The sequence below is a fragment of the Mytilus trossulus genome, chromosome 2 (assembly GCF_036588685.1).
Source record: "Mytilus trossulus isolate FHL-02 chromosome 2, PNRI_Mtr1.1.1.hap1, whole genome shotgun sequence".
Taxonomy (NCBI): Eukaryota; Metazoa; Mollusca; class Bivalvia; order Mytilida; family Mytilidae; genus Mytilus; species Mytilus trossulus.
In genome coordinates this window covers 58,545,470-58,573,351 of record NC_086374.1, presented here as the reverse complement: position 1 = coordinate 58,573,351, position 27,882 = coordinate 58,545,470, and the positions used below count along the sequence as shown (strand labels likewise).

Sequence of the window (27,882 nt, the reverse complement as noted above, 5' to 3'; positions counted from 1 at the left end):
AACACAGGCGATGACAAATTTGGTATTTACCTAGTTCAGTGAAAATATGGGACGTGTTTTTCTATCTATATATTGCGAAAATCTCGGGTAGCAGGGTATCTTGGAGTTGATTTAAAACAGTCCCAGTTGATGCCATCGAGCTGTATAACACAATGGCAAAGATGTATGTCTACTGTTTCCTATTATTACTTTTCAAATGTTCTGTGGCTTTAGAGGATAATTATCATAACATAATACAAAACAGTTTTCAAATATTGAAAGGATATTCACAGCTTGTAAACCAGACGGCTTTACAACAAGATATCAATGCAATGAATAAGGCACTGAATGTACGGACCATATTAGACAATCTTCAGACATTTTCAGATGAGTTGGACAAGATCTCAGAATTATCTGATAGTGCTAGTGTTTTAATTGGAAATACCACTAATTTTAATGATTTTAATGTCACTTCGACTTTAAACCAGAACACATACATTAATTCTTTGCCTACAACGGCTTATGCAACTCATGAACAAGGTGATACCACACTTGCCAAAGAAACACCAACTGTTCTCGTAACCACAAAGTCAATGCCAACAACAGTTCTACCCGTAACAGTGACGTCTCCTAATTCCAAAGTTACAGACAGTACAATCCCACCCTTACCTAAAGTGAATGCACTTTGCTTGAACCACACTCAAAGTATTCTTGCGGGATTATTTGGAGGAAAACAATGGGCTATGCAAAGTAAGTATATATGTAGAATGCAAGTCCAAAACGTTAAATAACAAAAATACCGAACTCCGAGGAAAATTTTAAACACAAAGTCCGTACTTAAATTCCTATGTAGAAAATGGTGGATTAAAGCTGGTTTTATAGCTAGCTGAACCTCTCAATTGTATGACAATGGAGAAAAATTCATCCTGTCAAAATATACCATTTATTTGATATTCTTATAAATCATATTTTGCTAGACTATTAGTTTTTATTTTCGAGTCTTCACTGCGGATGATATTTGTGTCATGTGACATAATTTATAATACTCAAAACATTAATTTTGAACATGTTGTAAGATCCACAACTGAAATGTGAAACAGGTTATATACATAATCCACAATCTAAATCTGAAACGTGTTAATTGATCCGTATCATGTTACTTTGTACTTATCCATGAATTCCAGTATAGTAGAAAATAAAAGAAATTCATCCCAGCGAAATTTACCATTTAAGGGGCACCTGCTGTGTAAATTCATGTTCACCGAAATGACCTAACTTCTTATATTTGATTTATATCATACTGAAAACATGTATCCAAATTAAAAAAAGTCTGAAATAAACCGTTAACAAAGCATGACTTTTGTACTTGATAATATATTTCAGAATTCCGTGAGTATTTGATTGTGGGCGCCATTTGATTTATTATCGAGATGACATCCGAATACTACCGATAGTCAAATATCAAGATATGAACATTAACATAAATATAACAAGATTGCACCTTTGTGCAATTGGATTTTTATAGATCTGTTTGATTTCATATTATAGATTAAAGAAAATTATTTGTTTATTGGATCGAATCAGTCAACGTACTGAATCATCTTTGTTTAACTTTCAATGTTGACATTATTTTCCTTTTAATGCCTTAAGCACGAGTTATGCATGCGTAATCAATCTCTAGCTAATGGGTTAAATTGAAGGTAACATGAATAAGGATTCACTTCCAAGTGAATAATTCATCAGCGATATTTATTTGCTTATTTTTTTTAGACAAAATTGAGCCAAATATTTGTAGCTAAAAATTAATCTTTATTTTATTATTTCACTGTTATAAATGATTGAACCAGACGAACTCATATTCTTTTTTTTTCCCCGTATCCCATACAACGTAGCTAGTTCCCCTTTAAAGTATATAAGTTCCACAAAAGCATGTTAAATGTGAAAGATTTTAAAGGATCCTTAACATAAATTTGTCATATGACCATTATACCTTAAAATTTAATGTGAGGCATGACTTTGTTATATATATATCAGCCTTAGCTTAAGGTCAAAAATGTTATTTTACTCATAATTAAAATGACATTTAGACATGCACCGCCCAGAATGATTAAACTGTTGAACGTTTGTCAGAGATTTCCGAAATAAATGGTCGATTTTGGTCAAAGAAATAGGTTTGTTTTAGAAGTACTTTATAGTTGTGCATGATATAGGGAAATTTACAAAATCAAAAGATAAGATTAAACAAGATTTTCAATATTAATATCAGTAAATAAAGACAGTAAATAAAGATTTGTATCCTTTAATTGGTCGTCTTATCTTAAAAATACAGCCCAACACATACCACTTTCATGTTGTATTGATGTTGACAAGTATTGTGTGAACCTGCGTGACATCAGAATGTGAATTGCAGTAGCATCCCACTGACGTATTGTTTGACAAATTTCCTATATTATACCTTTATAAAACGCACTTGTTTCAGAACACTCAATACACTTTTTTTTTAATTTTCAGTATTAGATCTTTTTGGAAAGACTCCTGCAGGTATACTCGATACATTATTTTTTTATTTTGAGTATGGATGCATGGGAGAGTCTCGTGAAGGTTATTTGATACATTTTATTCTCTATGTTCAGTGGTAGATGCTTTGAGGAAGCCTCCTATAGGTTTACTTGATACATTTTATTCTATTTTAAGTGTAAGATTGTTTGGGGAAGCATACTCAGGTTTACTTGATACATTCTATTCTATTTTAAGTGTAAGATTGTTTGGGGAAGCATACTCAGGTTTACTTGATACATTCTATTCTATTTTAAGTGTAAGATTGTTTGGGGAAGCATACTCAGGTTTACTTGATACATTCTATTCTATTTTAAGTGTAAGATTGTTTGGGGAAGCATACTCAGGTTTACTTGATACATTCTATTCTATTTTAAGTGTAAGATTGTTTGGGGAAGCATACTCAGGTTAACTTGATACATTCTATTCTATTTTAAGTGTTAGATTGTTTGGGGAAGCATACTCAGGTTTACTTGATACATTCTATTCTATTTTAAGTGTAAGATTGTTTGGGGAAGCATACTCAGGTTTACTTGATACATTCTATTCTATTTTAAGTGTAAGATTGTTTGGGGAAGCATACTCAGGTTTACTTGATACATTCTATTCTATTTTAAGTGTTAGATTGTTTGGGGAAGCATACTCAGGTTTACTTGATACATTCTATTCTATTTTAAGTGTAAGATTGTTTGGGGAAGCATACTCAGGTTTACTTGATACATTCTATTCTATTTTAAGTGTAAGATTGTTTGGGGAAGCATACTCAGGTTTACTTGATACATTCTATTCTATTTTAAGTGTAAGATTGTTTGGGGAAGCATACTCAGGTTAACTTGATACATTCTATTCTATTTTAAGTGTTAGATTGTTTGGGGAAGCATACTCAGGTTAACGTGATACATTCTATTCTATTTTAAGTGTTATATTGTTTGGGGAAGCATACTCAGGTTTACTTGATACATTCTATTCTATTTTAAGTGTAAGATTGTTTGGGGAAGCATACTCAGGTTTACTTGATACATTCTATTCTATTTTAAGTAATATATTGTTTGGGGAAGCATACTCAGGTTAACTTGATACATTCTATTCTATTTTCAGTGTTATATTGTTTGGGGAAGCATACTCAGGTTTACTTGATACATTCTATTCCATTTTAAGTGTTATATTGTTTGGGGAAGCATACTCAGGTTTACTTGATACATTCTATTCTATTTTAAGTAATATATTGTTTGGGGAAGCATACTCAGGTTAACTTGATACATTCTATTCTATTTTCAGTGTTATATTGTTTGGGGAAGCATACTCAGGTTTACTTGATGCATTTTATTCTATTTTAAGTGTAAGATGCTTCGGACCTCTTGCTGATTTACTGTCTTGCAGGTATGCTTGATACATGTTTTTAATTTTCGGTGTTAGATGCTTTTGGAAAGCCTTCTGTAGGTTTATTTGATACATCATATTTTATTTCAGTGTTAGATGATTTGGGAAAGCCTTTTGTAGGTTTATTTGATACATCCTTTTTTATTTCAGTGTTAGATGATTTGGTAAAGCCTTCTGTAGGTTTATTTAAAACATCTTTTTTTATTTCAGTGTTAGATGATTTGGGAAAGCCTTCTGTAGGTTTATTTGATACATCATATTTTATTTCAGTGTTAGATGATTTGGTAAAGCCTTCTGTAGGTTTATTTAAAACATCCTTTTTTATTTCAGTGTTAGATGATTTTGGAAAGCCTTCTGTAGGTTTATTTGATACATCATATTTTATTTCAGTGTTAGATGATTTGGTAAAGCCTTCTGTAGGTTTATTTAATACATCCTTTTTTATTTCAGTGTTAGATGATTTGGGAAAGCCTTATGTAGGTTTATTTGATACATCATATTTTATTTCAGTGTTAGATGATTTGGAAAGCCTTCTGTAGGTTTATTTGATACATCATATTTTATTTCAGTGTTAGATGATTTGGAAAGCCTTCTGTAGGTTTATTTGATACATCCTTTTTTATTTCAGTGTTAGATGATTTTGGAAAGCCTTCTGTAGGTTTATTTGATACATCATATTTTATTTCAGTGTTAGATGATTTGGTAAAGCCTTCTGTAGGTTTATTTAATACACCCTTTTTTATTTCAGTGTTAGATGATTTTGGAAAGCCTTCTGTAGGTTTATTTGATACATCATATTTTATTTCAGTGTTAGATGATTTGGGAAAGCCTTTTGTAGGTTTATTTGATACATCCTTTTTTATTTCAGTGTTAGATGATTTGGGAAAGCCTTCTGTAGGTTTGTTTGATACATCATATTTTATTTCAGTGTTAGATGATTTGGGAAAGCCTTTTGTAGGTTTATTTAATACATCCTTTTTTATTTCAGTGTTAGATGATTTGGGAAAGCCTTCTGTAGGTTTGTTTGATACATCATATTTTATTTCAGTGTTAGATGATTTGGGAAAGCCTTTTGTAGGTTTATTTAATACATCCTTTTTTATTTCAGTGTTAGATGATTTGGGAAAGCCTTCTGTAGGTTCGTTTGATACATCATTATTATTTTATTTCAGTGTTAGATGATTTGGGAAAGCCTTCTGAAGGTTTATTTGATACATCATATTTTATTTCAATGTTAGATGATTTGGGAAAGCCTTCTGTAGGTTTATTTGATACATCATATTTTATTTCAGTGTTAGATGCTTAAGGAAAGCCTTTTGTAGGTTTATTTGATACATCATATTTTATTTCAGTGTTATGTGCTTTGGGAAAGCCTCCCGCAAGTTTCACCTGATACATTTTTTTATTTCAGTGTTAGGTGCTTTGGGAAAGCCTCCCGCAAGTTTCACCTGATACATATTTTATTTCAGTGTTGGATGCTTTGGGAAAGCCCCCTGCAGGTTTACTTAGCGGGAAAATTGCATGGCTTGGTGATTATGACGAATGCATTGGTATAACAGCTGAGGAATTCAACGGACAATACTGTCTTTCCAAATTTTATGTTACTTCTATTACCAATCCTGTACGTATGATTTTTCTCTTTAGAATATTGTAAAACTTTGATATCATTCTTACATTTTGCTAAGTTATGGAGCTTTTTATTCATTTTGTTCATTTTGGCATATAAAAAACACATGGCAAAGGTTGATGATGTTTAAAAAAACGAGAAGTAATTAGCTGTAAACAGGTAAGTGTTACCTCTGTCCGTCTTTCTCTCTCTCCCACACAGATTGGATGGTATGACCTGTGTATTATACAATGTACAGCATAATATTATATATTCAACAAGATGTTAGTATGATTACCAATAAGTGGCATTTGGCTGTTGTTTGCTTTTTGTTCGGGTTGTCTCTTTGACATATACCCCATTTCAATTATCAATTTTGATATACTGATAGTGTGCAATATTATTATCATGATTTTGATTTTTTGTTTCCTTTAAAATGACCATGAATGACAGAATGCTGAACTCTTTTGGGGTAAGTTAGGCCAAAATAAAATATAAGTATTTTTAAGGCTATGATTTGACTATCTATTCCCGCCCGGGTCAAAAATAAGCCCCAAGATGATTTTTTTTTTCCCGAATAATTTTTAGAAAAGTGCTTGAAAGCAATAGAAGTGGTAATCTTAATAAATACTCTGAAATTGAACACAAACAACTGATACGTAACCTCGGCTAGACAAGTCAAACCTTTCATTTGAACATGCTATGTCATCCAGTTTAAAAAAGATCTGACTGTCTGGTCTGTTTACAAGGCGTACAACTGGGGGAGGGGAAATTTGCATTCTTTAAGACTTTAGTGTGGTCTTAAGTATGCAGGACACATGTTTTTTTCTAGCTATTTACGGTACTTTCACAGGTTTCCAGCCAGTACTAGTTTTTTTTTTAAACAAGTGTATTGCATCTTACTTAGGTATCACTCCACAGTTAGAAAATAAAATTAAAAATGAGCCACAAAATGTTTTATCATCTCATATTCCTTGATTTCTAATACATTAACCTTACTGTTTGTATTGTACATGTGCATATGTATGTAATCAGTATCTTCCATATAATTGATTTTTCAAAGTAAAAAGGGTGAAAAATAATTCCTTTTATGTGTATCCATGGCAACATTCTGCATTTATTTACAATAAAATATTGCAAAAAGGGGGGTAAACATGTCACATATCCCCCCAAAATTTTGATCAAACTAGAATTTCAATGCCTTTGAGTGATACCTTTTTAGAAACTGTTTGCATAGATCTTCCTAATGATCAAATAAAAAATGGGTGTCTTACGCCCTTTTTTTTCGTAAAATCTAATCACAAAGTTCATCAAACTCCGGACAGTGATCGTTTCCGTTCCGGAACTATTTTCCTTTACTCCATCAATTAGTGTAGAGTAGTATTCGGGCCCGTATGCGGATCGGAACTGGAACTGCCGGGGAGTTTGAAAGTTCATGCCACAAAAAGTTGGAAAAAAACGAAAAAACATTACAATAATTGCCGGACCAATGTACGGTATGGGCATGCAAATACGGACTGTCATACAGAAAACAGCCTATATTACATGCATTACATAATCTTGATGTTCATATAAACCCAATACGAAGGCTATTTTAGTACTCAGCTATCCAAAAATGAATTTTATTTCACACTAGCTCTCATATCTTAAAAATCCACAGGGGACAAAATGCGAAAAATACACACCTGACTGTGGAGTGCTACCTTAGTTACCTTTTTTTTTTTTAGTTCTAAGCATTTGAACATAAATAAAAAATATCCATATATCATTGAGTTGTATTTCAGCTATTTTGAAACATTGAACCTATAAATATGCAGTTTATAACAACCTTTCGAATGAAGAAATAAATAGGATGACATATAAATGGTAAATCATATGTTTTTAAAAAATTCACAGCATATATATAATACTGACCACGTGTTTTTAAAAGAAAAGATTCACAGGATAAATAGATCCTATTTTGAAGATTTACAGCATTAAAAAAGATGGATTTCTTCTGGTAATGAATCAGACTTTAAAAATTTCCTCGAACTTTTAATGAAAAAAATATATATAGCTCGATATTTCTTTACTTAAAATAATATTATTTCAGTTAACGAAAGCAAGAGGAATGGAAATCCAAATCGGGCTATGTATGCCGAATACTTGCTCCATTTCAGATATAAAAAATCTGTTCAACTCCGGTATGTATATACTTATATCTATGTCAGAGAACATCTACATTTTAAAACATTGAGTAAATGATAAGATTTTAAAAAAAAATCGATAAATTGTATTTGTTACTTTATAGTTAATAGAAATGATCGAATAGAAGGAACCGTATATATATTGCGCCAGTGCTGCTTCCCTGAAATTTCTGTCCCCTTGATGTCCAGTGGCAAATATAACATATATATCAAGATATAAAAATGTGATATGATTTGAAAACTGCTTTGTACTAAACTGACATTGAATCGAATTTTAACATTCTTGTTCACTCGTTAATAGCCCGTACGAAGGCATGCCAGCCCACCATATTATTCAGATTTCGAGTTAACCAGATTTTGCTTTTACTCCTGCATGCCAAAATGCTTTCAGGAGAAGTTTATTTAAGATATGTATTTTTAAGGCTATGATTTGACTATCTATTTCCGCCTGTACTCGTGATAACGCTACCATGACATCGTTAAGGGTGTTACTATGGCAAGAAATTTTCGAAGAAAATGGTATTTTGCTTTACGTAGCTATTGGTGTCTTTTGATTATTTTTGTGATGTATAATGTAATGTGTTAATTTGTTTTCATATTGGGGTATGATTGTGCATCATATGAATAATCATAGGATGTGTTGAAATACTCGTAAACATACTGTTGTTTCATTTACAATATCACTATATATGCAACTTGTGTGTTTTATTTTCAGTGTTACCTAGAATGTCAAATAACACAGTATTTGCAACTGGCGGAGAATGCAAAAAACAAGACCAACCTATTGATTTTAAAGCAAGAATAGCCTTGTAAGTATTTGAAAGCATTCAAATAGTTGTATTCATTTTAAAAATGTTTATGTCTGTTTTAGAAGTACATAAACATCTCATAGTCTAATTTTACACATTTTTACTTATAATGTTTTACATATCTCTTTTGACGTTATAACAAGATTTTGTGGTAAATAGTCGAGCAACTGATTATTGGCTTCATTAGACATCTATGATTCCAAAAGACCCTGCATTTATTGTTTCTATGAAGTTTGGTTATAGTTAGGTCCTCAAATGATTATGCACCATTCTTTATTTAAATTGTTCGGCGATTCCTAATTCATATGAAATTAGAGAAAAGGGTAGGCACGTGTAACCTGTCCCTAAAAGTAGGATTGCGTTTTCGATAGAATTTTGTTTAGAAAAAATGTATATTAGAAACAACAGAAAAAGGGGGGATATCCAACCCTGGTGCAATATTCCAAGTCCAGGAATATCAGTGCATGTTCATAGATCTTGGTTGTATTATAACTTTTAAAAAATGCATCCAAGCAAGTTTGATATAGTACTTTTTTCCGAATGCGTTTTGCCTCCATAAGGTTAATGGGGGTAAATCATCAATTTCACTTTGATTTAAGGCATTTTTGCCTCACACTTAACATGTATACGCTATAATTGTTCTGGAATCACTCCTATAGAAATTTGTTTAAAGCAATCACTTTCTCTCATGTTTTCTTTATGACATCTTTGGATATAAATCGCGATCTCCTATTCTCAAAATTGCATATGCGCGTTTGTTATCCGACACCTCATCCTAGACACTTTCAGCGCCACATGTCACTTTTATTGATATTACAGATTTGTGCATCCGCAAACGGTAGGCCGAACTTAAAGAGATTTTTAACTAGACTAGGGCGAATAGACACTGCGTTATATAATAAAGCATGCTGTATGATTGTCTATTAGACAAAATATAGCAATCTGGTAGCTAGAAAGAGCAGATCAGCCTACCCATTTCTAAAGCAATACGCAAAATATGCAATATAAAATAAGCATAAGACTACATTTTTAACATAAAGGATAAACCATTTGGGGTGGTTTAGAGTGCTAAGTATTTATAAGAGCATTCTTTTCATTATTTGGATTCGAGTAATATTGTTTGCTTTTGAGAAGTTCGTTTTTTGTTCAAATAAATTTGCACGATACCGCATTCCCCCCTTCTTTTGGTCTTAATCTGCTGACGATTGGACTTGATATTTCCACTGTGATATTCAAATTAATTGATATATATATGTGGAGTGTATGGATTTTTAGATACTTAATTTTGTAATTGTTTTGAAACTAAGGTTAAATGTTTAACATAAAGTGTTGCAAGATGTTATAATACGTGAGAGTTTTTGAGTGGTGCGAGTTTGCCGTCGGCCGAGTTGTCGAGTAGTGTGTCCACAGAGCATACACTTACGGGCGTATAAAACATAGATCGATAACGGTATCCGATTTAGAATATTTTCTCAAAAATTGGCGTTTTCTGTGGAATGAAGATTGTTTCAAAAACAAAATTAGAATCATATTCAAAACAGTGTGGTCCTGGCCATTGATTGACGACCTAAACTATCCCATTGACTGGGACAGATTAGGTGAACGTTTGTCGGTAACAATCACTGCTCACTATGTACTTGTTAAAGACACTGAATCTGTGGGGTCACCAAAGGTTCTCAACACCTTTAAAAAAAGGAATTCGAAAAACGAATCCGGAATAGTACGATGTGTTGATTTATATCAATAATATAAATCAAAACATAAAGGTTATTCCTGAATAATTTTTCGAATCATTTTATTATTGAAGGCGTTAAGAACCTTAAATTTTGGTGACCCCACAGTTTAAATTCTATAATAAGTAAGAAGTGATCAATGGTCGTTACAGACAAACGTTCACCTAATCTGTCCCAGTCAATGGGATAATTTAGGTCGTCAATCAATGGCCAGGACCACACTGTTTTGAATATGATTCTATTAAAACAAAAATCACTACATGTATATAAATATTTCATATCACAAATATTTCCTCGACTTTGAATGGTTTCTCTTCTTTAGTAGTATAGATAAATACATTGTTGTAGTACTGAAATATAGTTGAAAATTCGCTCATGTGACAAAAGACGAATATTCTGAAAAAAATTGGTTTTACTGACTCAATCATCTAACAGATTTTGCTTCCTAAAATTATGATTTCAATCGAAACTGACAAAAGTTATTTAATAATCCTGTTGTAGATAAAGATTTTGTATAATTCTGTAATTTAATAGGCAAGAAAACATTAGATACATGTCAAATAATTTGCTGTGGTTTAGTTGAAACATTTTCATTTATATTGGATTGGGAAACAAGTTTTGCAACTTATATTAATACCTTTCCACGTTGCGGGTGCGAGTGCTCCCTTAAAGCTTGTAGCTACATGAGCCTGCACTTTTTTTTGTTGTTGTCACAGTGGTAACGTTTATATGGAAACACACTTTATTTGTAGCATCGTAATAGGTATACTCGTTGGACTTGCGATCATAGCTACCACGTACGATATTGTTATTCAACACATGTCAAAACCAAAGGGAAACAGTTGGGATCTGTCCGTTGGTCATACTACAACATATGATTCAGCTGGTAATGGGCATGTCAATAACGGATATGAAGGCGAAAAAAATGGACCAATCAGCGATTTATCTGGCAAGGAGCATAAATATCAATTTAAAGAGCCGGAAAAGTCAATGTCAGTTGAACATCCGTCCACAACTCCGTACAAACCAGGTAAAATATTCTTAGGTACCGAGCAATAATTCTTTGAGTTTTTTTTTTTTATCTCGGGAGTAACAGTTTTCTTCCCGACTTAAATGTGGAACATAGCACTACATGGAGATAACTCTGCAAAAATAAGATGAACGTTTTGTTCAGGAAATATTAAGCTTCTCAATGATCAAAATTAATGTTAGTCAAACTGTTATTTGTCCAACGAAAATTTTCCGATTAAGTGTGTGATTTAAGATTTTTGAAATTTTTATATTTTTGTCATATAATCATATTTTATTTTACCTGTCTACTCAACTAGAAACTACAAAATAGTTCATTTTCTTAGTTGAAACAGTCGCAAGTAAACGCCATGATATGTAAACTGACTATTTGTAACCATCATTCTTACGCGTATGTCTATTTCATTTTTAAAGATTCCTACGTACTATGGCGTCCTAATACACAGAAATATATAAATGCACTTTTGTATATTTTAAATGTGTTTCAGGATTTCTTGGAAAGTTACTGCTGTCATTTTCTGTTTACACAAATGGAGCTAAGATATTGAGTACAAACCAAGGTTCTGGCACGCTAACTGCTGTCAACGGTATACGGTTTATCAGTATGAGTTGGGTTATTCTGGGACACACATACGCATTTGGTATTAATTCAGCAGGTAAGTTTCTAGTTCTGTTTGTTGTTGAAGTTCAGCCGAGGTAGTCAAGTGGTGGTCTATTGAGCGCCGGACACAGTGCAGGCGGTGTAATCTCGATATCCCTATAGCACGAGTTCAAATCGCGCGAGTAAAGAACAAAAAAAAAATGATTCCGCAAATGAGTAGGTTCGATTAGGACCGATTTTGGCATCAAAGTTCAGGTTCATCTGATGAAAGATTATGGACACCTTTTAAACACGTCAGTGTCTTCTTCGTTCGATTCAAATAGATTTGAACTGATTTAGTCGTTTCAGACGCTGAAATTCATGCTAAAATATGAAAACAACTATAAAATATGCCACTATATATATATGTCATTTTTCAGATGTTTTTTGTCAAAAATTAAAGTGGCCACATCCGTGTTCACTTTTAACCTTTATATACGTTCAATGTATTGTCAAAAACAGCCCATATTTAAGTAGCAGAAGTATTCTACTTTCCAATAAAAAGCTTTAAAAGTTTATTTTTTGATAATTTTGATAAACTGCTTTATTTTTGGGCTAAAAAGGGGTCCTACTGATCTTACTCCTTTGTTGATTAAACTGTTGGGTTTAGCTTTTAGATTTATAATACAAATATAAGCTTCTTACATAAAAATATATACAAAATACACAAACTGTTTATTTCCCTTATTTCTTTTGACATTTGAAATGATTATTCAACGTTGTATAAAACCTTCAACCAACTTTGAAGATGAAAATACAATTGCTGGTCCCTTTGTTCATATTAATATATTATAGTTATAATCTTAATTACATGTTTTAGCATATTTAACATACATGTAGTTGCTTCACGTTCATAGTTTATATGATTAAAGCTTTTGCTTTCTTCAAAAACTAAGACAATCCACTTGTTTTTTTGTTGTTGAGATTTACATGTACACACGTATATATTAATCAGATTAATTACATGGGATTCATCCAACTTTCCAAAGATGTACACACGTGTATATTAATCAGATTAATTACATGGGAATCATTCAACTTTCCAAAGATGTACACACGTGTATATTAATCAGATTAATTACATGGGAATCATTCAACTTTCCAAAGATGTACACACGTGTATATTAATCAGATTAATTACATGGGAATCATCCAACTTTCCAAAGATGTACACACGTGTATATTAATCAGATTAATTACATGGGAATCATTCAACTTTCCAAAGATGTACACACGTGTATATTAATCAGATTAATTACATGGGAATCATTCAACTTTCCAAAGATGTACACACGTGTATATTAATCAGATTAATTACATGGGAATCATCCAACTTTCCAAAGATGTACACACGTGTATATTAATCAGATTAATTACATGGGAATCATTCAACTTTCCAAAGATGTACACACGTATATTAATCAGATTAATTACATGGGAATCATTCAACTTTCCAAAGATTCGACAAATGTTGTAATAGAGTCAGAGATCAAAAGTGTCCGTCTATGTGTTCGTCCGTACGCCCGTCCATTTGTTCATCCGTTCGGTCAGTTAGTACCGCTTCAGGTTAAAGTTTTTGGTCGAGGTAGTTTTTGATGAAGTTGAAGTCCAATCAATTTGAAACTAAGTACACATGTTTCCTATGATATGATCTTTCTAATTTTTATGCCAGATTAGAGTTTTTACCTCAATTTGACGGTACACTGAACATAGAAAATGATAGTGTGAGTGGGGCATCCGTGTTCTATGGACACATTCTTGTTTCAAACTATTCATATTACTACTTTTACTGTTTGAATGATATATTTATATCATATTAATACCACTTTTCTTATTTCAATGATAAATTTATATCATATATTATTACTTTTCAAATTTGAATGCCATATTTATATTATGTTACACACCTTTAACTTATTGTTATTATAATGATGTATTTTCATTTTTAATAGTTACCTGAATTTGCATATATATTGAGTTACTTAGTTATTGTCTTCATTTGTTTTTGTTGTTGTTATATGTCACAAACTGTAAAGTTTATATGGCAATAAAACTTTTGAAATTGAATTGATTTTTTTTATTGGCAATTATAGGTAATATGGCTACACTCTTTGGAACACTGATAAAGAGAAAAACCTTCATGGCCATTATCAATGCTGAGGTATCAGTAGATACATTCTTCGCTTTAAGGTACGTACTAAGGTATTTCAAAGTACGGACGACCTACATTTGCGCGGATTTGAAAATGACACGCATTACATTTGCACAAATTTAAATGTAGTTTACCTGAGTTTTTTTTTACCAGTAATTTGTTTCCATTTAGTGTTTTAAATGAAACCTAATTAATAACGTAATATGGGTGAAAGAGTAAAAAAAAAGCTAAATATTTAAAGAACCAATAGATGAAATAATATTACTATTTGAATATCAAAGTGACTTTGGTTTTTTTTGTTTTTTAAATCATTGAAAACAGGTGTAAAATAGAGGCGAAAGATACAAAAGGGGTAGTCAAATCATAAAACGAAAACAAACTGAAAATACCTTTGGAGAAAAAGAAAAATGACCAAATGAAAACATCAGCAATCAAAACTCATCATAGAAAACTACGGACAAAGCAACAAGAGCGCCACCAAAAAAACATGCTTTAAAAAGACATGAATACCAATAATAAATATAAAATAATAGGTAATATGGCTACACTCTTTGGAACACTGATAACCTTTATTCTAATTAAGTTTTAATACTTTTTTAATTTTAAATGTATTATTTTTTAAGGTGTCAGTTTAGTTGGAAATGATTTATGATAACAATTTAATTTAGTAAATGTACATTATTCTAGTGGTACCTTACTTACATACGTAGTTCTAAATCAGCTGAAGAAACAAAAAGGCAAACTTAATTGGTTTATGTTTTATTTTCATCGATTTTGGAGGTAAGAAAAAATATCAAATGTTTTATATGTCAACAACAAATGAACGAATGAAGGGATAAAAGAATGAATGAATGAAGGAATGAAAGAAGAAATAAAGTAATGAATGAAGAAATGAAAGAAGGAATAAAAAAAATTAATGATGCCTTTTTCAAATACTATATATTAGCATAATATGACTATTTGTGAACGAATTGTGATAATAAAGAGGGACGATAGATAACAGAGGGACAGTTAAGCTCATAGATCGAAAATAAACTGACAGCGCCATGGCTAAAAAATAAAAAGACAAACAGACAAATAATAGTACACAAGACACAACATAGAAAACAAAAAACTAAGTCATTTTTTTGTGAGACAAAATTCAATTTTGTCAATTTTATCTCATAAAAGTCAATTTTGTCAATTTTGTCTCATGAAAGTCAATTTTGTCTCACAAACTTTAATTTTGTCTCACAAAAGTCAATTTTGTCTCACAAAAGTCAATTTTGTCTCACAAAAGTCAATTTTGTCTCACAAAAGTCAATTTTGTCTCACAAAAGTCAATTTTGTCTCACAAAAGTTAATTTTGTCTCACAAAAGTCAATTTTGTCTCACAAAAGTCGATTTTGTATGCAAATTAGTTCACAGAATCCTAACTAAACTAATTTGCGTACAAAATTGACTGTTGTCACCCAATGTTCAAATTAGGTAAAGTCTGTGTTACAAAAATGAATTCTGTGATGACAAAATAAAAGTAAATTTTGTCCACTGAAAGATAATTTTGTACGACAAAATTTTATATTTGTAGTATGCTTCAAATTTTGTTAAACTGAACTCATTTTTTGTTGAACAAAACTCACTTTTGTCCGTACAAAATTGAATTTCGAGTACAAAATCACAAGAGTTCCATTCGGCGCCCCGTAATTGCTGCCATGTTAGTCTACAACCAGTAAAAATTAAACAATCGGTTTGGGAATAGGACACAATCAGATTACCAGGTCTGACGACCATGTTGGTACAATGAAGAAACTAAGATCGTATTTCAAGATGGTAGACGTAAACCTTTTAGAGCACACAAAAAAGTAAGATCACAAAAATATTTGACTCTAAAAAAATACAAAACGGAAAGTGTCAAACTGCGGGCCGCCGAATGAATTTTGTCATCACAAAATTGACTGTTGTGAGAAAAAATTGACAAAAATTGAATCTTGTTGAATCTTGTCTATCACAGTTGAATTTTGTGTTTTAATTTCCGTATCAGGTAACAAAAGTCAATATTGTATGCAAATAAGTTTATATTCGGATACTTTTTTGACAAAATTGACTTTTGTCATGACAAAAATGAATTTTGTTTACAAAAATGATTTTTTTTCATCACAAAATTGAATTTCTCATAAAACAAGTCTGTATCACATAGTTTTGTTAGACAAAAAAGATTTTGTTATGACAGAATTGAATTTTGTACAAAACCACAATAGTCCCATTCGGCGCCCTGTACAAATCAACTAGCAAAATCAACAGCTGAAACACAACCAACGAATGGACAACGACTGTCATATTCCTGACTTGGTAAAGGCATTTTCATAAGTAGAACATGGTGGATTAAACCTGCTTTTATAGCAAGCTAAACCTCTCACTTGTATGACAGTCGCGTAAAATTCCATTGTACTGACAACAATGGTGAACGAGACAAACAGACGTAATAGGTAAAAATGTTATAAATAAGGGTACACCAGTCAACATTATGTTTATATCTCAATTCAATCAATATAAAACAAACAAATAATTATGTAAACTACGACACAATAAAACAATAATGAAATGTTTAAGGACAGAACTACGTCATATGTATCAAAGAAACATAAACACACATATAGACAAAGTATTTTAGCAAAAATGAAAGATAACAATACAATATTACAAAGTAACGTTATGAGTGGTTTTCATAAAAATGAATACCATTAGAGGTACCGGTAGTAATAGAGGTCGGTCATTTACAGACGTATCAACCGTATCATATACGTTGACGTATCCGCATCAGCAGATATACTAAAAAAACATATGTGATCCCGAGCTTTAACTTTATGTACTTTCAATAATGCAAATGATCACTGATTAATTTCTAATGCAAAAAGTAAGAAAAAATTAGGGAATATCGAGTTTTAGTGGAACATATAATCCGACTTATATTAAACGATATTCCGGATAGTTGGAGCAGTTTACATGCATGATAGGAGTAAATACGGTAAAATCGTTCATTTGTGTGCTAACATGTGTTCACATAGAACCAAATTGTTATTTGACAAATAGAGTGATACTCACTAACTCAGTACTGTTTTATTAAATGTACATATATTTTTATGACACCTGAAGACAACTGGTGTTTGTATTACCTCTTATGATAACATCTCAAATGAACACTATTAAAAGTTCCATACATGTTTATAAGTAGTGATTTTGTTTTTTGTGTGTGTATACATGTAAGATCTTATATATTTTTTAAACTAGATTACTAAAGGATTGCGTACGATATTCGTGTACCTGCCCTACATTGGCTCTTTGTAAGGGCATGCAAAAGTAGTTGATAGCATCCCCCCTGTTTATTATTTTTACAAAACACCAATATTGCCAATTTTGAAAGTGAATGTTTGATTGTTACGAACGTTAATTGTTCTTTAGCTCGGGGTAAGCTGCAGGTGCAGATACGTAAACGTATACGATGCGGTAGATACGTTTTTAAATGGCCGACCTCTAATGTCTTTAGTTATATTGTTCTTCATTTTGCCATTATTGTTATTATGGTCGTTTTCATTTTCTGATGATCAAACACAAATGCAAATATTTTAGTTTTAATTTGGTTAGCATAGCAAACTTTTTTGGAAATATTTTTCTGTATTCACGTCGTCTTAACATAAAATGAGATGGAAAAATATCCTGGACAAATATACAAAATATTTGTTTTAACATTTAATAGTATATTTGATATACATTGGTCAGTTGTAGTTACTTTTGGATACATATCGATTTTGAACAGTTGAAATTGTTTGAGCGAGAACTCATTGTTGTCTATTGACTGCATGAATATTAAATCATTTTATTGCCATCTTTATTATTGTGGTTATTGCAATTTTTGTATGTGTACAGTAGGTGATTTGGGACTGCTTTCCGCCACATGAGCATAAAAACTGTACATCATGAAAATATACCAGATTCATTGTTGGTGTTGCAACGCCTCATTTTTAAGGTCAAGCCGGATTCGAGCTCACAACTTCAGTATTGACTGGCTAATGATTATAATAGTAGTACTGCTTAGAACACTTGACCACTGATGCCCCCTACATCATGTAGATGTAACATTGAAATAAATACAAATTCAATATAAACATAGTGTGTGCTTGACTTGAATCTTTTTGATATCACCAAGAGGTAATTCTTTGTTTTTGTTTTATCGCATAACAGGTTAACCCCTCCATATATGTTAATTATGATGATGCAAGTATGTATATCTAAATACCTGGGAAGCGGACCCATGTGGGCAAACGATGGATTTAACAATCAGCACTGTAAAGATACATGGTGGTGGAATCTGTTATACATTAATAATTTCAAGACTGCTGCAGAAGAAGTAAATTTATTAATTGTGGGATGGCATATGCATGAGATGGGATGGGATTAAACGAACGTAATGGATATGTGTGGTATAGGTCCACAAGCACGCAACTAAAAAGACAAACAAAAATAAATAAAAAAAATAATTCAGAGGTCAAAATACGGTCTTCAACAGTAGACAGGGGTATGTGCAATATGTCAGGCTCTTACTAATAGTATATAAATCATCCCAGTCTAGAAACGTAGTGTTTACAAATGAAACGTCAACGAATGAGTTTTTCAGCCGTCTTTTCTAAACAGCATTACATGAAAACAACGCGACTTTATCTAGTATACTAGTAATTGATTCACTACAACAACATATGTTCCGTTTGCGAAGAACAACATTGTTAAATGTTCAGTGTATCAGTAGTTATCAAAAGTACCAGGATTATAATTTTATACGCCAGACGCGCGTTTCGTCTACATAAGACTCATCAGTGACGCTCAGATCAAAATAATTAAAAAGCCAAAACAAATACAAAGTTGAGGAGCATTGAGGACCCAAAATTCCAAAAAGTTGTGCCAAATACGGCTAAGGTAATCTACTCCTGGGGTAAGAAAATCCTTAGTTTTTCGAAAAATTCAAAGTTTTGTAAACAGAAAATTTATAAAAATGACCATATAATTGATATTCATGTCAACACCGAAGTGCTGACTACTGGGTTGGTGATACCCTCGGGGACGAAACGTCCACCAGCAGTGGCATCGACCCAGTGGTGTAAATAGTTATCAAAAGTACCAGGCACTTGAATTAAAAAATTATGATCACAAAAGTTAAAATGGAACAAAAGACGAAGAAAAGTCAGGTCTGGTCAAGAAAACATGTGTTGTTATCCCCTCGGTCTAACTGATAACATGAAAGTAGAACATAAAATCTTGATATTGTAACCCAAATCTCAAATAAGATATCATAAGTTTTTTTGTCAATCTAGAAAATTAAGAGTGTACGTAATAAAATTTCACAGTAGGAACTCATTCATCAAGGCGTTTTGTAACAATCTATTTAGCCTACCCTCATATAGGTAGGCGTCAACGTAACCTCCATTACTACATATATATTCTTGCGCCTTATCTTCAAAAGGCCTAGTAGAAATATATTGAAATCAAATCTTCTTGGTTTTATATTATTAAACATTTAATTGGTATAGAATTTAATTTATCTATGCAACAGCGAATAATACTGCCATAAAATGTGTTAACTTATGTTTGCTAGCCTTAGGAATATGAATACTTTTGTAGACATACTACATGTACTAGCATAAACTAAAATACCACATTTTATGATATAAATTGCTATATTTCAAGTATTTGAAAATATGTTATATTAAAATATATCGTATTATAAATTTTTGAATAAGCATAATATGAGTGCTAAACGCAAATGCAGTTCAGACTAAACACTGTATTTTATTCAAAATTTCAGTGTTTTGCCCATGCTTGGTATTTGGCAAATGATATGCAGTTTTATGTTATAAGTCCACCTATTCTGCTTGCTTTCTATCAGTAAGTACATATTATGTGATATCATACCTATTTTTTACGTTTTAAATGGTTTTCAGCCAGACTCGATTTTGTTAATATCTGTATTGTTCCCGCTGTACATTTGTACATGATGGTATTTCTTTTACCGAGTACTTACAACTGTAATTGGTATCATGCTTGACTCTCGTCTTTTGTTGGTTTAAACAGTTTCTTGGTATACCATATGTTTCTTGGTATACCACATGTTTAAAGGAACTAGTTGTAACTGCAAAACCGATACCACCCGTGGCTCCCGAATATAACTTCGAGATAGCATTATTATATATATCAATCAACTTAATACAAAAGAGGGACAAAAGATACCATAGGGACATTAAAACTCATCGACCGAAAATAAACTTACGATGCAATGGCTAAAAAAAAAGATAACAGTAAAATAATAGTACACAAGACACAACATAGAAAACTAAAGACTAAGCAACACGAACCTAACCAAAAACTGGGACTGATCTCAGGAGCTCCAGAAGGGTAAGCAGATCTTGCTCCACATGTTATAACAAACCCGGTAAATAATCTTATTCAGAAGGTCACCTGCGTGAAATTGATACAAAGCTATATTTTGACACATATTAAGTTAAATGCTTGCAAAGTTCATTCTTTATTTTTCAGTTCGAAAATAGCTGGTACTATTGTTACTCTCACATTATGGGTAGGAACAGCAATAGCAACAGCAGTTATTTCAGTGCAGAAGGACCTTCGTGTAAATCCAATGAGGTGAATATTTATATTTCTTAGCCAGTTGTGTTTTAAGAACGTATGACTTTCTTTCAATATATAATGCATCTATTTTAAACGAAAAACAGTTCATTAGAGCAAACAAAGTATCATTAATTCCCCCCTAAAGTGACAAAAAAAGAACTACTTGAATTGACTGCAAGCGGTATGGTTGAACATATAATTTACGTCTATGAAGTAATTGTACACTCTTGAATCAACACCAAGGATATATCTAGACAATTTCCTGACATCTTAGAAAACCATTTTGATACACGTGCATTTCAGATGACGTTCAGGTTTCATTCGTAGCAGGCAGCCTTTTTAGTATTTTTTTGTCGCTCATTGTGTCTCACAGAATTCTATAACTGACAATTTGTACGTTTCCAAAAACAAACCTAACAATTTGTGTTTCACCTAAAAAAAATATGTAAAGCTGGAAGTCTGATAACGTCTACTTTTAATGTATTATTCAGTGCATTTATCTTCATATATGGTATAAATAACAGTGAAGATGTATAAAGTTGTACACAAGAACTCAAATTTTAAACTTTATTTACAGTTTTGATCTGAACAGCTTTGAACGAAAATTGAACAATAAATTATTTGCCATATTTTATTCTATTTTCAAACTTATCCACTACAGCTGATTCAGTACTGATTCTACCGCATAATGGATTATCTGAAAACCATCCTGTACATAAATGGACCGACTACAAACCAAATGTTTAACCAGTACTGAATTTATTACAAGAAATATCTGATTTTTTTTAGCTTTTAACAAGACTAAACTTTTTGATAATAAAGGGAAATTCAAACTCATAAGTCGTAAATAAACTGACAACGTCATGGCTAAAACGAAAAGAATATATAAACAACAGTACACAAACCATAACACAGAACATTAAACACTGCTCATATATTGAGAACACGAACCCCATCAACAACTGATGATGATCTCATATACTCCGAAATGCTAAATAGAATTTGCTCCATATGTGTCACCTGTTATGTTGCTCTTGTAACTCTTGGTTTAAAAAATCTATTTTTTTAACTGCCCAAATTTCAATAAAATAAGCAATCAATACTTACCGAATCAATGTTTACTTCATCAGTGGAGGTGACTATTTTGATGCTTATTATCAAATGCCATACTGTCGAATTGGGCCATACCTTGTTGGAATGTACACAGGCTATATTCTTTACACAACGAAATGCAAATGTAAAATAAATAAGGTAAGACTATTTGATAATATATAAACAATACAAAAATTATTTACACCATAACAGCAATACTTCATCCATTGAAGCAAATATTTTAGGGAATGAAAAAAAAAGACTTTCATGATATGCTTATACAGAATTATTCAAATCATGTTGATGATATCAACACAAAACAAATGATTATGATGTGTTCTTTTAATATCGATTAGTCCATGAACAGATTGTTCTCGCTCCTTCCCGAGCTTGTTTGTTTCCTAGATTTGTCCATTACTAATAGATTTACAATGCTTGATTATCGGTTAATTAATGTCGCTGCAGAATAATTAATTTTATCAAATTGGCATGCATTTTTAAAATATATGTCATTACCCTCAACACTTCAAAACTCTTAAATGATGCACATGTTGTTACTAATCCATTTATTATGACTGTAATGTGTTGCATTCCGAAATTAACATATTTTACCTAGCTACGACAACCGTTCAAAAACGCTTTACCCTTATACACATCGGACATATAAATTACCTTAGTTGTCATAATCAGAATCGAAATAATTGATGCAAGCTATAATACTTTGTTGTAGTTTAAAAATAGGTAGGCTTTATATTCGTGTTATCGCTCAGGCAAAAATAATCACGAATGTAATGCCTACCCATTTTAAAACTACAATAAAGTATAGCTTGCGTCAATTATTTCATAAATTAATGTACGTCACCTTAGTGGTGCTAGAGACATCAAGATTGCTATTTATTAGTGTTGTCAAAGGTTAACCGGTTAACCGCTGGAAGGAACGAATACCGAATACCAAAATCGCTTACTGGTTAACCGGACTTTTTCAATTTCAATAGATTTAATATAAATGTATATTGAAATCATTTCATAATTGTCTTCTTTTAAAAGTTATTATCGTAGTAGCTTATTTGACAGATCAATCATGGTCCAGTATATTGATTGCTATTGTTAATAAAATAAAAACAAAACAAAAGTTCTAATTTGAACTTGGATAATTTGTCTATCAGCTTGGGGCAAGAACTTAAGAAAACATATTCAGTAAACAGTAACTTTAAATCAGTAATTCGATTGCGATTTACGATTTAATTCATTATTATATTTAATTATCTTATATATCGTAGACCTACATCTGCATGTTCAACCTCCGTCGTGCAAGGCTTTGTCATACCTTAAACGAAATGCAAACTCAAAAATTGTGACTTGAAATGCAAACCAACAAGAATTGAATGTATACTTGATTGTACCAGTAACGATTAATAGGCTTCATCATTTCAAATTGAAACACTCCCAATATTTTACAAGACATCAAGACATTTTCAATCCGAAGAGATCAAGAAGTTTTTTTTTAATTTTTCTATCTTTAGTTATAACAAACCCCATAGACGATACGGTGAAATGAAGACAAGTCTTAAAATGCCAGAGAACAAACTTCAATCCATCGTATTATAAAAATTGAACCATTTGTTGGGTACTATAGTTAAGGCCTTCAAACATAAAATTAAACTACCGGTTAACCGGTTAATCGGTCGAACGATTATCCTAGTAACCGGTTAGCCAAAACTGTATGATTTGACAACACTGCTATTAATTTAAATGAAAACAAAGATAACCTGTTGTAAACTATTTAACAATGTAGTCAATGGCTTTTTATATATCAACAGAATACATATTTAGAATTTAGAATTCAGAATTGAAATGTGGAATATGTCAAAGAGACAACAACGTGTCTACATTGCATATTTCATATTTTTTTTCCAGTTTTTTTCTGGTTCAAATTGTTTAGAGAACAAAATGTTTATTCTAATAAAGTGACTTCATTGTGATTAAACTTCTGTTGGTCAAAGATAGGTATATTTTTTTCAAATAAAGAATAACAGATAGACTTATTTTTTTGTGCATAAATAAGTCCGTTAGTTTTCTAGTTTGAATTGTTTTACATTGTCATTTCGGGACAATTTATAGCTGATTATGAGGTATGGGCTTTTATCATTGTTGAATGCTGCACGGTGACCTGTAGTTGTTAGTTTCTATGTCATTTTTGGTCTCCTGTGGGCATATGTCTCATTGGCAATCGTACCACATCTTCTTTTTTATATTGTGAACGCTTTGAACAATCATTTGATATATTTAACTTGTTGAATAGGTCATTTAGTGCAGTAACATTAATGTTGGTGCCTTTTGATGTTATTTCATAAAACTATAAGCCATTGACTATGTGCAGAGTTTTATCAATCATCAATAATAATATAGCTGCACTGAACATATCTATACTTATATATACTGCATTTTATGTTTTAGTTTGTAAATATAACTATATGGGCGGTGTTTGCTGCGTCTGCTTTAGCTGTACTTTATGGTATATATGACGATTTAAATGGCACACATCAGTTATCCACAGGTGTTGCCGCTCTGTACAATGTCCTACACAAAACAGTGTGGGGTGCTGCCGTCTGTTGGGTGATATTTGCATGTGCTACTGGAAATGGAGGTAATTACTGAGTTTATGTTAACACTATAACTGTGTCATTGATAAGTAACAGTACATGTTATCATTAGAGCAGTGGAATTGTCAAAAGTCAAAAACAAAAATAGCGAACTCCATCAACAGTAAAATATCAAAAATACCGAACTCCGTCAAAAGTAAAATAATAAAAATACCGAACTCCGTCAAAAGTAAAATAACAAAAATAATAACCAACGGATTATTCAAAGCCTTATATAAAACAAAACTAGATGTTCCAATGGTCTGTCGAGGAAAATATATATTTTTTTGATAAATTTGGAAATATCTGCTACTGATACTACTTTTCAACTTAATAAAAGCTACACATGTAGTCGTTGGTTGTAAGAGTCGATAAAATTACAAGTTAATAATTTAATTTTGGATGTAACGCATCTTCTGATTGGTTTGGTTTGCCATCTCATAGATACAATATTGTCATGTGACCGTTACGTCATCAACGTTTTTTCGTGGTTTACTCCGATTTAAAATGGAATTAAGGATTAAATTATAAGAAATTAAATTACGGTAATTTTTTTCCGTCTATTCGAAATAACAAAAATATAGTGCACACTTTAAACAATAGAACAGTTTAGCTTCAATCAATTTGAACAAGGAATCAAAACACAAAATTGTAACTGTACACTTGATCTTCAAGATATTTATATATTTAGCAAAAAAAAAAAAAATATTATATAGGATACACTATCTTTTGTATAATCATACTTTTCAGAATCCTGATTAAGAAGACTATTTGATACAATTCATCAATGCATTTCTTTATTCCAGGTTTCGTAAATACTATTTTGTCCTGGAAAGGATTTGTACCTTTGTCTAGACTCACGTACTGTGCCTACCTGATACACCCACTTGTTATGTACTTTTACTTCCAATCACGAAAACAGCTCATGTTTTGGGATGATCATGAAGCGGTAAGGATTAAAATCACAAAATTACTGAACTCCCAGGAAAATTCAAAAATGAAAGTCCTCGATGTAATCATACGGCAAAATCAAAAGCTCAAACACACCAAAGAGGCTGATAGTTTCAAACAAGATATTAAATTTGAATAATATCTATTGCTGAGGCATCAGTTTCTTTTAAAGTTAACACTATTGTTATATAATCAAAGCACTTTTCAATATATGTCGTCGTTAAGTATGAATTCTAAAAGATGCGGTGAATATATTAAAGAGTAAAGTAAAACCAAAATGACATAAAACTAAAAGATGACAAGGAGTTCAATATAGGCGGTCTTTAACAATATACAAGTGTCTACAATTATAACAATACAAAATTTCTTAATAAATTTATGTTATTAAAGACGCCATCAACTCAACTTTATATTATCAAAGACATGCCATCAACTCACTAAATTGATATGATCGCAGACACTCATTGGTATTATCAGATACTAAACTGCAACAAAAAACAACTTCACCAACTCAATAGACAACTTTCGAGTTCGATGTTTTAGTGAACGTCATTTGTGCGTTTAGGGGCGTCGTCACTTTCATTTCAATGTTGAGCGAGTGGTTGGAAAACTATAATTCTATACTGTACGAATTATTCGGCAAATTGAATTCTTAAAATTGACAATCAACATTGCTGTCATTAGGGAATTGTCATTAAGTAACTACAGAACAACAATTATTTCTAGTGTATCCTGCACAATGACGATCACTAAGACGCTTCATGAACGTAAATAGTACAGGGATACAGGCGACCCCCTCTATCTGGTAAATGACGTCATAAAGGCGCGTATAATTGACGAGTTTTTTTCCGGTGACGGATGAACTCAAAAGCGGTCTATTAATTGAAATTATCAAACTTGCTGACGCCGACAACTCAATACAAATTTAAAACAAAAATACATACAACTACTGGCAAGTTTCTTTATTTTTGACCGGTATCTGCACATGAACATTTGATTTGATTTGATATTTGGTGTTTTAACGCCACTTTTAAGCACCGCATCACGGCTATTTCGTGCCGGCCAATTTTTATTGGTGGACGAAGTCGGAGTGCCCGGAGAAAACTGCCGACCTTCGATAGGGAAACTGACAATCATAGTCAATTTAGATTGGAGTCGAGTGCCCCGCATGAGCGGGATTCGAACTCACAACCCCAGCATATTGACTGGCTAGTAGTAACGACTGAGACCACTCGGCCACCGAGGCCCATGACATGAACATATGACGAGAATACATAAAGGTTCATATGAAAACATGCCAATACAAACAAGTCGAGCAAACACTTAACTATATAACGGTATAATAAACGTAAAACACAGAACCAAGCAAATCAATAAAACATACTAGTTAATGTCACGCTACATTGAAGACCTGTTGGTGACCTTCTGCTGGTTTTTTTTCTATGGTCGGGTTGTTGTCTCTTTGACACATTCGCCATTTCCATTCTCAATTTTAGTAGTTGTTGTGTATTAACGATAAAGTATAATTTATCCATACTGACATAAAAATAATACTTTATTTGCGAATTAAACTAAAAACATTTTTGGTTAAAGCAAACACATAGACAAAACAAACATGAAGCTCAAAAGCCGAGTACGGATACGAATTAGTGCCGTCATGTACGTTATTGTTACTGTTTTTTTGGCGGAGTAGATTTCATACAGTAACATACAAAGTGCAGGGAGATATTATTTTTGGAATGGCAAGAATTGTTCGTTTTATAAATGAAACATTGAAACATGTTTGATTGTTTTTGACAATTTTTCAACAAAATCAATACATTCATAACATTTATCAATGTATCTATTTCGTCAAACATAACACTTGTAGAAGGGCAATTGTTTACACTTGGTATTTCAAACGTTCAGAGCTTGGTGTAAAATACCACATTTGAATAAACTCTTAAAAATGGAATCATTCTTCCACAAATTAAGTAAAACATTTCATTAAAATAACTAAGATACCGAATTCCGAGGAAAATTCAAAACGGAAAGTTCCTACGCAAATGGCAAAACCAAAAGCTCAAACACATCAAACGAAAGAATAGCTGTCATATTCATGAGTAGGTACAGGCATTTTCTAGTGTATCTCACTTATATGCCATTATATTGACAATGATGTGCAAAAAACCAAACGACCATATTACGTAAACATATCAAAATAAGGGGAACAGCAGTTAACGGTATACATGTTTTAAAACTAAGATCTGTATCCCTACTGTATATAATAAATGTTTACATATGTTATACAATCAATTATGTTTGTTTTTCTTTTATTTCTTAGATATACTTATTTTTGGGACATCTTGGGACGGCTTATGCAGTTGCATTTGTGGCCTCACTGGTATTTGAATCACCAATGATGGGATTGGAGAAGGTGGTGTTTGGGAAAGACAAAAAGAAATAGGAACTTTGAAAATAAATATGATATCATCTT

At 31.9% G+C, this 27,882-nt stretch overlaps 1 protein-coding gene across 1 annotated transcript; it reads left to right on the top strand.

Annotated features, from left to right (window-relative positions):
• Positions 1–27,882, top strand: LOC134707638 (nose resistant to fluoxetine protein 6-like). Its single transcript, XM_063567587.1, has 15 exons — positions 1–729; positions 5,385–5,536; positions 7,614–7,704; positions 8,423–8,516; positions 11,002–11,279; positions 11,767–11,934; positions 14,012–14,108; positions 14,758–14,850; positions 18,289–18,454; positions 19,904–19,983; positions 20,632–20,736; positions 21,852–21,972; positions 24,271–24,460; positions 25,262–25,404; positions 27,730–27,882. The coding sequence occupies exons 1-15, from the start codon at positions 153–155 to the stop codon at positions 27,850–27,852; spliced, it is 2,478 nt and encodes an 825-aa protein (XP_063423657.1). The 5' UTR covers positions 1–152; the 3' UTR covers positions 27,853–27,882.

Excerpts from the sequence above, each read along its gene's own strand:
- LOC134707638 (XM_063567587.1), top strand. The coding sequence starts at position 153 with ATGGCAAAGATGTATGTCTACTGTTTCCTATTATTACTTTTCAAATGT. Across the intron at positions 730-5,384 it reads AAAACAATGGGCTATGCAAA|TGTTGGATGCTTTGGGAAAG; the intron begins GTAAGTATATAT and ends ATTTTATTTCAG. Across the intron at positions 18,455-19,903 it reads TCAAGACTGCTGCAGAAGAA|TGTTTTGCCCATGCTTGGTA; the intron begins GTAAATTTATTA and ends TCAAAATTTCAG.